This window comes from Conger conger, chromosome 17 (assembly GCF_963514075.1).
Source record: "Conger conger chromosome 17, fConCon1.1, whole genome shotgun sequence".
Lineage (NCBI taxonomy): Eukaryota > Metazoa > Chordata > Actinopteri > Anguilliformes > Congridae > Conger > Conger conger.
The window spans coordinates 8188027-8201242 of record NC_083776.1 but is presented as its reverse complement, the minus strand read 5'-3'; the positions used below and the strand labels follow the sequence as shown (position 1 = coordinate 8201242).

Below are 13216 nucleotides of genomic sequence, written 5' to 3'. Positions count from 1 at the left end.
GTGGTCAGCAGTGATGGGTCACTGAGGCCAGTGGTAATGTTTGTCTGTGGCTGTGGTCAGTAATGATATGTGTCTGTGGTCAGACATTATTCCTGTCTGGCTGTGGTCAGCAGTAATGGGTCACTGAGGCCAGTGGTAATGTGTGTCTTCAGCTGTGGTCAAACTTGAGGCATGTCTATGATTGGTGGTGATATGCTGGTCTGTGGCTGCAGCCTGTGCTGATATGTTTGTCTGTGGCTGTGGTCAGTCCTGATGTGTGTTTGTGGTTGGCTGTGTCACTTCTGTCTGTGACTGTGGTCAGTCTTCATGTGTGTCTGCGCTCGGTGGTGATATGTGTGTCTGTGGCTGTAGTCAGTCCCGATGTGTGTCTGTGGTTGGTGGTTATATGTTTGTCTGTAGCTGTGGTCAGTGCTCTGTGGTGACACTTGTGTCTGTAGCTGTGGTCAGTGCTCGGTGGTGACACTTGTGTCTGTAGCTGTGGTCAGTGCTCGGTGGTGACACTTGTGTCTGTAGCTGTGGTCAGTGCTCTGCGGTGACACTTGTGTCTGTAGCTGTGGTCAGTGCTCGGTGGTGACACTTGTGTCTGTAGCTGTGGTCAGTGCTCGGTGGTGACACTTCTGTCTGTAGCTGTGGTCAGTGCGCGGCGGTGACACTTGTGTCTGTAGCTGTGGTCAGTGCTCGGTGGTGACACTTCTGTCTGTAGCTGTGGTCAGTGCGCGGCGGTGACACTTGTGTCTGTAGCTGTGGTCAGTGCGCGGCGGTGACACTTGTGTCTGTGGGTCCAGGGAGCACCTGGAGGGCCTGATTGCGCAGCTGAGGGGCCGGCTGCAGGACTCCCAGCAGAACCTGCAGAGCAGCAGCGCAGAGCTGCAGCAGCTGCAGAACGAGCAAGACACGCTGCTGGAGAGGCACAACAAGATCCTGCAGGAGACCGTGACCAAGGAGGCCGAGCTCCGGGAGAGGTGGGCGCCATGTTACCATCCACACAGGTGATGGGGTTATGATCCACACAGGTCATGGGGTTATGATCCTCACAGGTCATGGGGTTATGATCCACACAGGTCATGGGGTTATCATTTACACAGGCCATGGGGTTATGATCCACACAGGCCATGGGGTTATGATCCACACAGGCCATGGGGTTATCATTTACACAGGTCATGGGGTTATGATCCACACAGGCCATGGGGTTATGATCCACACAGGTCATGGGGTTATGATCCACACAGGCCATGGGGTTATGATCCACACAGACAATGGGGTTATGATCCACACAGGCCATGGGGTTACCATCCACCCAGGTCATGGGGTTATGATCCACACAGGTCATGGGGTTATAATCCACACAGGTCATGGGGTTATGATCCACACAGGTCATGGGGTTATGATCCACACAGGTCATGGGGTTATGATCCACACAGGCCATGGGGTTATGATCCACACAGGTCATGGGGTTATGATCCACACAGGTCATGGGGTTATGATCCACACAGGTCATGGGGTTATGATCCACACAGGCCATGGGGTTATGATCCACACAGGTCATGGGGTTATGATCCACACAGGTCATGGGGTTATGATCCACACAGGTCATGGGGTTATGATCCACACAGGCCATGGGGTTATGATCCACACAGGCCATGGGGTTATGATCCACACAGGCCATGGGGTTATCATCCACACAGGCGTGGGGTTAGGGCCCTCACCGGATTAGGTTATCATCCACACAGGCAATGGGGTTAGGTGATGGGGTTGGGTTATGAACATGGCGGAGGCGTTTAATGGCTCTTGTCATATTACTGGTGTTAGCCTGACATGCCCAAGGCCTCACACCTCTGCTCCTCCCCTCCCGCCCCGCCCCGCCCCGTCCTCAGGGTCATCACCCTGCAGTCGGAGAACATGGCGCTGAAGTCTGAGCACGCTCAGACGGTGACGCAGCTGACGGCGCAGGCGGACGCCCTGCGGAGCGGCTTCCGGGAGCAGGTGCGCCACCTGCAGGACGAGCACAGGGCCACGGTGGAGACCCTGCAGCAGCAGATGGGCCGGCTGGAGAACCAGCTCTTCCAGCTGCAGAGAGAGTCCAGCATGACCAGTAAGAGCCGCCCTGGGGCAGTGCTGTAGGGATGGGGAGGATGGGCTACAGAGAGAGTCCAGCTTGACCAGTAAGAGCCACACTGGGGCAGTGCTGTAGGGATGGGGAGGATGGGTTACAGAGAGAGCCCAGCATGACCAGTAAGAGCCACACTGGAGAGAGCCCAGCATGACCAGTAAGAGCCGCCCTGGGGCAGTGCTGTAGGGATGGGGAGGATGGGCTACAGAGAGAGTCCAGCATGACCAGTAAGAGCCACACTGGGGCAGTGCTGTAGGGATGGGGAGGATGGGCTACAGAGAGAGTCCAGCATGACCAGTAAGAGCCACACTGGGGCAGTGCTGTAGGGATGGGGAGGATGGTCTGCTGAGGCTACCATCCGGACCAAAGACCTGGGAACTGGCCAACACAGAGATTTTTAGCTGCCAGTCACACCTGTTTATGGGGCTGGTGTTTGTGTAGGTGTGGTTCTGCTTGTTTACGGGGGCTAGTGTGTGTGGAGGAGTGGTTCTGCTTGTTTACTGGGACTGGTGTGTGTGGAGGAGAGGTTCTGCTTGTTTACGGGGGCTAGTGTGTGTGGAGGAGTGGTTCTGCTTGTTTACGGGGAGTGGTGTTTGTGGAAGAGTGGTTCTGCTTGTTTACGGGGGCTAAGTGTGTGTGGAGGAGTGGTTCTGCTTGTTTACGGGGAGTGGTGTTTGTGGAGGAGTGGTTCTGCTTGTGTACGGGGGCTGGTGTGTGTGGAGGAGTGGTTCTGCTTGTTTACGGGGGCTAGTGTGTGTGGAGGAGTGGTTCTGCTTGTTTACGGGGGCTGGTGTTTGGAGAGAAAGCTCCTTCATCTGAGGCACAGCAGCTGCTTGTTACGGGCTACAGGGAGCGGGCCCAGCCTGTGGCCTGTTGCTGGTGCATATGGCCGATTGCAGAGGAGGCTCATTACGGCCCCGCGTTTGCGAAAACACCGTCTCCCCCGTTCCCTCGATCTGCCACCTCCTCCCAACACTGCTCTCTCTGTCACTCCTCCACCGCACGATTGCTCCCAGTCAGGCACGCAGCGCATCGGACAATTTTCCACTAGAAACTGGAAAGGCGCCGTAGACCTGTTGTTGTTATAAGCGCTGAAATGTATCGTTATAAGCGCTGAAATTTAAGCAGCCAACTGTGTGTTGTTCTGCGGTTGTGAGACCATTTCTAACATTACGAACTAAAGAAATCACTGCAAGTGGACAGTGATGGAATGCGAGCGGTTTAATGGGGTCGTGTAAGGTTGATCTGCCCAGCGGGCTAATGGCAGCACGCTACTTATAAAGAAGAAAAACTGAAGTGTAACCTGCGGCCATTTTGGATAACACAGTCCCAGTTTTGTTTCTGAATTTCACGGACTGTGAAACATTTGCTGTATTTTCTTTTTTTAGTGTCATCTTACTCGACCAGCAGCTTTAGAATAGCACAGGCTTAAGTAAAGGTTACCATTAACCCTTACCCATTGCCCTTACCCTTAGGTTGCAGCTATTGGCTTTTTTAATATTACAAAATCCACTATTTGAGTTGTAGCATCAGCTATTTCATAATTTATTTTAGGATACATTTATTTAAGACTATTTTAAGGACAGCATTTTACTAAACAATTTCATATTGTTCATCTGTCATATTTGCTGAGTTGTGTTTAAGTAATCACATTTATAGACAAAAACTAAATGTTGAAACTGAGAAAAGCCGAGAAGGTCGTTAGGGAGTGGCCGGCCCCCCTGCTGCGCTCCAGGTGCGGTTGTGAAAGACGGTCCCTTCTCGGTACGTGTGAGCGGTCGAGGTGCGGTTGTGAAAGGCGGTCTCTTCTCGGTACATGTGAGCGTTCGAGGTGCGGTTGTGAACGACATGTGAAGGGCAATTCGGGAGCAGCAGATGCGAGACAAACAGCTCCGCCCCCGTTCCTGTCGCACCCCCATCAGTCTCCAGCCATCCGCCCACCTCTGGCCCCACCCACCCTGAGAGACCAGCCTGAAACAAACTGCTGAGAACAAAACGCATGCACGCACACACACACGCACACACATACACACACACACATACATACACACACACTTCATACACACACTCATACACACACACACACACACACACACACACATATACACACACACTTCCTACACACACATACACACACACACACACGCACACATACGCCCCAGCACATCTGAGCGCGCGACGCACACACACATCCACTGAAGCACATACAGTGCCGTCCGTAATATATGCACATCCAGTGACACTTTTCTTTCTTTCGTTGTTGTTTTTGCTCTGTACTCCAGCAAACAAACTGTTGAGATAAAACAATCACTATGATTTTGAGGGGTTTTCACACCCATATTGGGTGAACAGTGTAGGAATTACAGCGCACAATCCCTCTCTTACTGGACACACACTCGCAGGGAAGGCAGACCAAGCTGCATATCACTCAGGCTCTCTCTGCTCTCCCTCCGCCCCCCGTTTGATAAACTGCATTCGCTCAAGCTCACCCCAGGCCTGGGGTAGGAAGCTGTAGATGGCCCCAGTGTTAATGAAGCAGAGCTGCCATAAGGTCAGCTGCAGTATCTGACTGCTTAGTTTTAATGCTCTGTTTGATATGGCTGGTCCAGTGTCCACTGGGACCTATTAGTCACAACCTCAGTCTCACTTTTTTTACACAGACACTTTGATTGTGCATAATTCTTATTTTTATGTAAGGAGAAGCAAATCGACTTACGGTTGAAATGGCTCAATATAATGCTAATATGTACTTTGAACTGAACAAGCAAAACTAGTGCTTTTAAAACACAGAGCTGGTTGGAAATTTGCATTGCACAACAGAGCCCTCTGGTGGAGAACTGAGACTAAAACGTGGGTGAAATATTTTCTTGTGCCACGATAATATTGGTATCCTATTAGGACTATTTAGTTTCATCAAGAGATCTGTACTGACATTAGTTGACTGATTATGCTGTGTGTATGTGCATGTGTGTGTTTGTGTTTACCTGTGCATCCGTTAATGTGTATGTAAATGTGTTTTTGTGTTGCACTTGTGTTTGTCTTGTATTTGTATTGCATTTATGTCTGTGTTGTATGTATATTTTTGTTGTATTGGTGTTTGTGTTACACAAATGTTCCATACTGTACCTATACAGATTATGTACTTGTGTCTGTAGTGTATGTGCTTGTTGTATGTGTGTAGTGTATGTGTCTGTAGTGTATGTGGTTATTGTATGTACCTGTATGTGTATGAGTCTGTAGTGTATGTGCTTGTTGTATGAGTCTGTAGTGTATGTGTGTGTTGTGTATGTGTATGTGGTGTATGTGTATGTGTCTGTAGTGTATGTGTATGTGTCTGTAGTGTATGTGTATGAGTCTGTAGTGTATGTGTATGTGTCTGTAGTGTATGTGTATGAGTCTGTAGTGTGTGTCTGTAGTGTATGTGTATGTGTCTGTAGTGTATGTGTATGAGTCTGTAGTGTATGTGTCTATAGTGTATGTGTATGAGTCTGTAGTGTATGTGTATGCGTCTGTAGTGTATGAGTCTGTAGTGTATGTGTCTGTAGTGTATGAGTCTAGTGTATGTGTATGAGTCTGTAGTGTATGTGTGTGTGTCTGTAGTGTATGAGTCTGTAGTGTATGTTTATGAGTCTGTAGTGTATGTGTGTGTGTCTGTAGTGTATGTGTGTGTGTCTGTAGTGTATGTGTATGTGTTTGTAGTGTATGTGTATGTGTTTGTAGTGTATGTGTATGAGTCTGTAGTGTATGTGTATGTGTCTGTAGTGTATGTGTATGAGTCTGTAGTGTATGTGTATGTGTCTGTAGTGTATGTGTGTGTAGTGTATGTACCTGTATGTGTATGTGTCTGTAGTGTATGTGTATGTGTGTCTGTAGTGTATGTGTCTGTAGTGTGTGTGTCTGTAGTGTATGTGTATGTGTCTGTAGTGTATGTGTATGTGTCTGTAGTGTATGAGTCTGTAGTGTATGTGTATGTGTCTGTAGTGTATGTGTATGTATCTGTAGTGTATGTGTCTGTAGTGTATGTGTATGTGTCTGTAGTATATGTGTATGTGTCTGTAGTGTATGTGTCTGTAGTATATGTGTGTTCTCAGCGTCTCCTCTGTCCTCAGGTGCGGCCCCGGTGCAGCAGGTGAGGAAGGGCGTGTCGGACAGGAAGCCGTCGGAGCTGGCTCTGCTGGAGCTGCAGTCCATGGCGCGGGAGGAGGGGGAGGGCATGGAGACCACAGAGACAGAGTCTCTGTCCTCCTCCAGCACGCCCCTGCCCTCCCTGGAGCAGCTCCTCACCTCCCCGGACCCCAAGCAGGGTGCGTAGCACAGCCCCGCCACCTCCCGTCACCTGCGCTTCGCTGGACTCTTCCGGGGCCTTAACCAGGGGCAGATATTTCACTGGTGCAGTGTGGCTCAAGTCGGATATAGTCTTATTCAGGGGTTACTCTGTTCCTGTGGGGCTGGTGTGTATGTGCCCAGGCTCTTCATTTACACTAGTTACTCTACCTCAGTAATTAGCCGTCCACACTAGTGCTGATTCACTGGAGAACTGGACCTGAGAGAAATGATTCATGGAGGGACACAGGAATGCGGTCATATGTACGCTCAACTGTATGTTTAGCAGTCAAATCAGGCTAATAGAATACTTAAGAGCAGAGGACTTTTCCCAGTCTTTTTGTCTTAACCTGTTAAGACAAAAAGACTGGGAAAAGTCTTCTGAATAAGCCAGTGTTTGAGTGTGAATCCTTGTGCTGATGCTGTGTCTTTGTGTCTCTGGGTCCTTGATTGACTCTGTGTCTCTGACTGTGTCTCTGGGTCCTTGATTGACTCTGTGTCTCTGACTGTCTCTGGGATCTTTACTGACTCTGTGTCTCTGACTGTCTCTGGGGTCTTTACTGACTCTGCGTCTGTGCTGCTGTGCAGAGCTCTTTGTGTGGCAGGTGGAGCCCAGTAAAGAGGAGCTGGCTCAGAAGCTGAGCACAGCCACGCGCAGCATGGATCACATGAACGGCCTCCTGCACGAGACTGAGGCCACTAACGCCGTCCTCATGGAGCAGATCACGGTACCTGCAGGAATATGCACACACACACACACACACACATATACACACACACACACACACACACACACACACACACACAGACACAGACACAGACACAGACACAGACACACACAGACACACACACACACATTCAGTACACGCACACGCACACACATACAAAGTACACACACACACACAGACACACAGATACACACACGCACAGATACACACACACACGCACACACATACAGTACACACACAGTACATACGCAGTACACACGCACACAACACACACTGTACACACATACACAGTACACACACGCATACAGTACACACACACACACACACAGTACACACACACGCACACACACACACACACTGTACACACATACACAGTACACACACACACATACAGTACACACAAACACACAGTACACACACACACATACACATATAGTACACACACATGCAGCACATACAGATACACTTATACCACCTATCCATCAGCACGCAAATATCAGAGTGCATGCATTGTGTGCACACACAAACAAATAAATTGACTAAACTTAAACGCACAATAAGAGTGCACCCAGAGACACACATCACTCCCACATCACACATATCACACCCATCAAACTCGTCCCGGAAGACACTTCACACATTTCTAATTGCAGGATATGTATTTCACCAAATGTACTATATTTCTTACTCGCTGTAAACTAGACCGTAAAATTTTCAAGCAATATTTTAGGTACCAGCCAGCAGCTTTGACAAATGTGGTGGTTTTCCATCTTCAGATAGTGCTGTCTCCAATAACACTGCTGTTGGTGTGTAAGTGGCAGGCAAGAGGAGAAAGAGGATGAATGAACTGGAGAGTGGGAGCAGGATGGAAGAGGGGGAGAGGGTGGGAGTGTAGGATGGACTGATGAATGAAGGAGAGATCGTGGGGGTGTAGGATGGGTGGATGAATGATGGAAATATGGAGAGTGGGGGCGTAGATTGGACAGATGAATGAAGGAGAGAGGGAAAGAGAGAGGGTGGGGACACCGGATGGACAGATGAGTGGAGGAGAGCAGGGCGGTTCAGTGGGGGCACAGGATGGACAGATGAGTGGAGGAGAGCAGGGCGGTTCAGTGACCGTGCTGTGCGGGGCTCACAGCTGCTGAAGAGCGAGGTGCGGAGGCTGGAGAGGAACCACGAGAGGGAGAAGTCCGTGGCCAACCTGGAGTACCTGAAGAACGTGCTGCTGCGCTTCATCTTCCTCAAGTCTGGCAGCGAGAGGCAGGCCCTGCTGCCCGTCATCCACACCATGCTGCAGCTCAACCCCGAGGAGAAGAGCAGGCTGGCCGCCGTCGCGCAGGGTAAGCTCCTGTCCCTCTGACCATCTCCCTCTCTGACCATCCCTCTCTCTCTGACCATCTCCCTCTCTGACCATCCCTCTCTCTCTGACCATCCCTCTCTCTCCGACCATCTCCCCCTCTCTGACCATCCCTCTCTCTCTGACCATCTCCCTCTCTGACCATCCCTCTCTCTCTCTGACCATCTCCCTCTCTGACGGCTCCTCTCTCTGACCGTTCCTCTCTCTCTGACCATCTCCCTCTTTGACCGTTCCTCTCTCTGACCATCCCTCTCTCTGTGACCATCTCCCTCTCTGACCATCCCTCTCTCTCTGACCATCTCCCTCTCTGACTGTTCCTCTCTCTGACGGCTCCTGTCTCTGACCATTCCTCTCTCTCTGACCGTCTCTCCCTCTCTGACAGTCTTTCCCTCTCTGACCGTCTCTCCCTCTCTGACCATCCCTCTCTCTCTGACCGTCTCTAGCTCTCTGGGCTCATCCCAATCGCTTATTTTTCTCCACACTTTTCTTCTTCTCGCTCCTGTCCCGGGAACTCCCAATCTTGCCTTTGAGCGCAAACTATTTTTTGGGGACTGCGGGACGTATAAATGATCGCCCTGTGGATCTACCTCTCCTCATCTGCCACGCGTATGCCATGTCTGTAACTGTCACGGCTTCGAACTGACGTTTTAAAGAGCAAGGACATGCCATTTGCCTAAACAGCTCACATTTTTCCCTGCCTCCTGATGGGTGGAGCTACTAATAGAAAAAAGGGCAAAGAAAATATAAAAGAGGCCGTCTATCTCTCTGACCCTGTCTCTCTCCATCACTCCCCTTCCCCCTCTCTTCCTCCCCCATCAATCCATCCGTCATTCCCTTTTTTTCCCCCTCCCTCCCTCGCATTGATCATTCGGCCTGTTCCCGACACTCACCAGGGCCTCTGGTCTCATCTCAGTCTCAGACACACTCAACTGTATGGCTCTAAAATCCAGTCACTATCACCTTCAGTCTAAATACGTTAGATCCCCTACTGAACAGCCCTCAGAATTGAAGTGTATGGTTTCCAAGAATCTACATGATAATCTGCATACCAGCTTGCATGTTACACGTCACACATTAATCATGGTTAAAAACCTGATGAAAAGCTCCACTACTAAAATTAGGAAATTGTACTCCTCAATCCGTTGACTTTTTTTTGCTGGACGTACATGCTTAAAATAATCGTTATACGGTTTAAAAGCCTTTAAAAACGGTTTCTTTGCTATCCAGTGCTGGGGTTTGTGCACGGACACACTGTCATAATTTCCACGGAGTGCATAAATCCCGCGCACCGCAATGCCAATAACATCCTGATGAAACAATGTACTGATAGAGAAATCCAGGTTTAGGAAATGGCCGTGTGATGTAGTCATGGTAACGCTGTGTCCTCCCACCGTAGGAGAGGAGGAGGTGGCAGCTGGGGCCCGTGGGTCGGGCTGGACCTCCTACCTGCACAGCTGGTCAGGGATCCGGTGATGACGGGCAGAACCGGCCCGGTCCAGGTCCACACAGGGTCCACTGACGACAGACCTCCCTGAAACTCACCTCCGTTTCATAAGCACATCAACCTCACGCTGCACGCCTTTCGCTTTCTCCAGATCTATATTTTTGATAAACCAAGATTTTGTTTTTTTGTTTTTTCGTTTTTTGGGAAAGAGGCTTTTTGTATACTTTAATATTCATATTTGTTTCTGTGACTTTTATTTAGTCAGTTACTAATTCTTGGCCTTTACCTTAGGCCTGTATTGCACTATTTTAGTCTCTTTTTTTGTTTTTGTTTGATTGTACCCATGCTACTAGCTGTATTTTTCAAACAATTCCATGTTATTTTAACTTTTTGACCAATGTGACAATTTTAGCCTTGGTGAGCGTACCTGCACATGTATGCGCTCATGTTTTCCCAAGCACATCTTACTCTAATGTTCAATTCCCACGTACACACACAGCGTAATTTAAGATGTGTGTGGAAGTGAGGACTAACCAGCAGTGGGCTCAGGTGTTCTCTGATATTTCCATCATGCTCAGGACTGGTTCCCCCTGATGGAATTGCAGCTTACGCAGTTATGATGTCAGAGGTCTCCCTTTGTTGGCGCCTGTTGATGATGTCACTGCAGTATATCCCTTGACCCCATGCTCATGAATTAATAGTGGCTTAAAAGTCAGGGTTCTGGAAAGGGTAACAGACCTGTAACAGTGAACATTCGCATTTGTTTATATGAATAAATGGAATAACAGGGAATGTGTCCAAGACTTGGTTCAAGATAAAATCTGTCTGTGCTTTCGCACTTCCATTATAGATTTTCTTTTGATTTGGCAACTGAAAACAAGAATATGCTAACTTTTGATTTGACCAAACCCAAACTCTATGTTTTAGTCCCTATCCAGTTACAGCTATGTAACCAGGGCAACTGTTTAAAGTACTGATGGGATGTTAATGATAAAGACTCTGATACTGAAGTAAGACTGGAAGTAGTTGAATGTAAAGTTAATTACTTAAAAGTATGTTTAATCATGAGTTTAATATTGGGATACTTAATTTACATGAATATTTTAATGTTATTCAGTTTTACACACTGGTGGGATTTAGTTTTATTATGTGCTTTCATTGTTTTCATGTACCCAATGAGTTAAATACTTGAGCTAATTCAATTTTAACATTTACTTAAAATCAGGGGTCACTTGAACTCAGATTCACTCTGATAAATGTTTGCTAAGGAAGGAATATAAAAGCTAATGAAACACAAAAAGTGCTATCCTTATCGAGCCAGTGTGTGAACTGTCAATGGAAAAATAAAAATCTGTTTTAAAGTCATTGTCTGTGCTGTTGTTTAATCGTGACAGGAACCTTAGTAGCATCTTCCCTGTAATCCAATAGGACCAGCAATGCCATTGGACTGGAAAAGAAGGTACTACTATGCCTGAAAAATGAAGAAGACAAATATAGCATATTTCTATCTTAAATATCAACACTACAGAATAAGCTACCATGTCAAGAATATCACTGGGATTGGTATACATAGCTATGTTACTATGTGTGTGATAATTAGTATTAGCATAAGATTTCCAGAGGAGTTACTAATTCAGTCCACCCAACATCGTTTAAGTGGAATATGAGTGGCCGCAAGTGTAATGCCAGCACACCAATGCTGTTCAACTTCATTTTTATAGATGAAGACGAAGACATCGTAAAAGTAGTATTGAGAGCACGGTTTCTAAATATTACAGTACAACTAAATGCTTTCATAGCAGCAGGACACAGACCACACAGCTGTGTAATGACTTTAGGGATGCCCATATGGTATGCAAGAATTGACTAATTTATCATGCCATCAACGGAATCCATGTCTAAATTCCGCTAAACGCACAATTGCCCGTTTGTGAGAAAATATAGGTCCTACTCAGTCTGAGCACTGACCCAACATTCCACACATTTATCTGGGTGGAGGTACCCACACCAAGCAGTATAAACATCAATTTCAGAATTTTGGCACACTTATTCTGTGTCTATTTATACTGCTGTAAGCCATGGCCATTATGACAGCCTGAAATATTCATAAAATTATAGATAATTTGCCACGGGTGTGTTCCAATTGCTAGCTGACCGTGGCACTGGGTCCCTTGACTCCTCAGCCAAACTCATTGTAGTGAAGGGTACTCTGTTGTCATAAAAATAAATAAAAAATCCCAATAATAAAAACACATTGCCCATATTCAAGCCATTATATTTATATATTTATTCAATCTTCACACACCTATTTAAACATTCATGCATGTGTACAGTATTTACGTCAATATCATGCTTGGAGTATGATACGATATGCTTCTCCAACTCGGCACGCAAATTCCAAGGAACTACATCATACCCATATTAGGCGTTGTTCAATTGAGCTTTTGGCTGTGAACTGACATCCTGTCATGCCTAAAGTAAAATTCAGAAATTCAAAATTCAGCAGTGTTTTCTGCTGAATTTAGCTGAGAGTTTATTCCCGCCCTGCAGTGAAACGGTCTTCAGTCCGCGGGCTAGCCCTGCCGCCGTACTTTTACTGTTAATCTGTAGAGATTTATTTAAACAATTATTTTGTGGTGATTGCCTTCTGCTTACAAAACTTGTACTGTTGTAAAATGTGTGTTGGCAGGGCTCCGGCTTTTACTCAGTGTAGCTATCCAGATAACTGTAATTCAGTAAACCTTCTTGGTCTCCTTCCAACGGTAAGTTTTTCATCCCACTGTTTCGTCATGAGGGCGTGACGTCACCGCAACTGAAATCCGCTCTGTTTGTGGTTGAGGACAATGTACACTGTTGCATTATGGGGAAACAGAAAGTCGTGCTTGAAATGTGGTGGAAAAACCCAAAAGAATTAATGAAAAAATAAGTACGTGAATAAAAAGTTGCCATCGTTTATACACCCGCAGCTGCAAGAGCACAAATCAAGAGTTTTGAACTCGCAAGGCATTGTGACTTGACCGTAACCGCAGAAACCGTAACTGTGCAATGTACCACCAAGCGGTCCGGCCCCTCCCCTGTGCATTCCAACTCATACTTACCTGGCGGGGGAGATTCCGTGATCACGAAGGCGGTTCACCTAGGGTTCACCCTGGAGGAACCCCGTAGCAGACCAGCAGAGGGAGGCAGAGGACCCTGACAGCCAGCCGGCCCCGGAGGAACCCTGTAGCAGAACCCTGCAGCTGGCCAGTAGAGGG

The 13216-nt window shown here is 47.6% G+C and overlaps 1 protein-coding gene across 1 annotated transcript in view; it reads left to right on the top strand.

Annotated features, from left to right (window-relative positions):
• LOC133116587 (GRIP and coiled-coil domain-containing protein 2) overlaps window positions 1-11327 on the top strand; it is a 34048-nt gene extending 22721 nt beyond the window's left edge. Inside the window, exons 18-23 of the mRNA XM_061226314.1 lie at window positions 786-962; window positions 1875-2092; window positions 6220-6414; window positions 7022-7161; window positions 8300-8501; window positions 9915-11327. Of these exons, the coding sequence (XP_061082298.1) occupies window positions 786-962; window positions 1875-2092; window positions 6220-6414; window positions 7022-7161; window positions 8300-8501; window positions 9915-9991 (1009 nt within the window). The 3' untranslated portion in view covers window positions 9992-11327. The remainder of the gene's footprint in view (window positions 1-785; window positions 963-1874; window positions 2093-6219; window positions 6415-7021; window positions 7162-8299; window positions 8502-9914) is intronic.
• Window positions 11328-13216: the final 1889 nt, after the last annotated feature.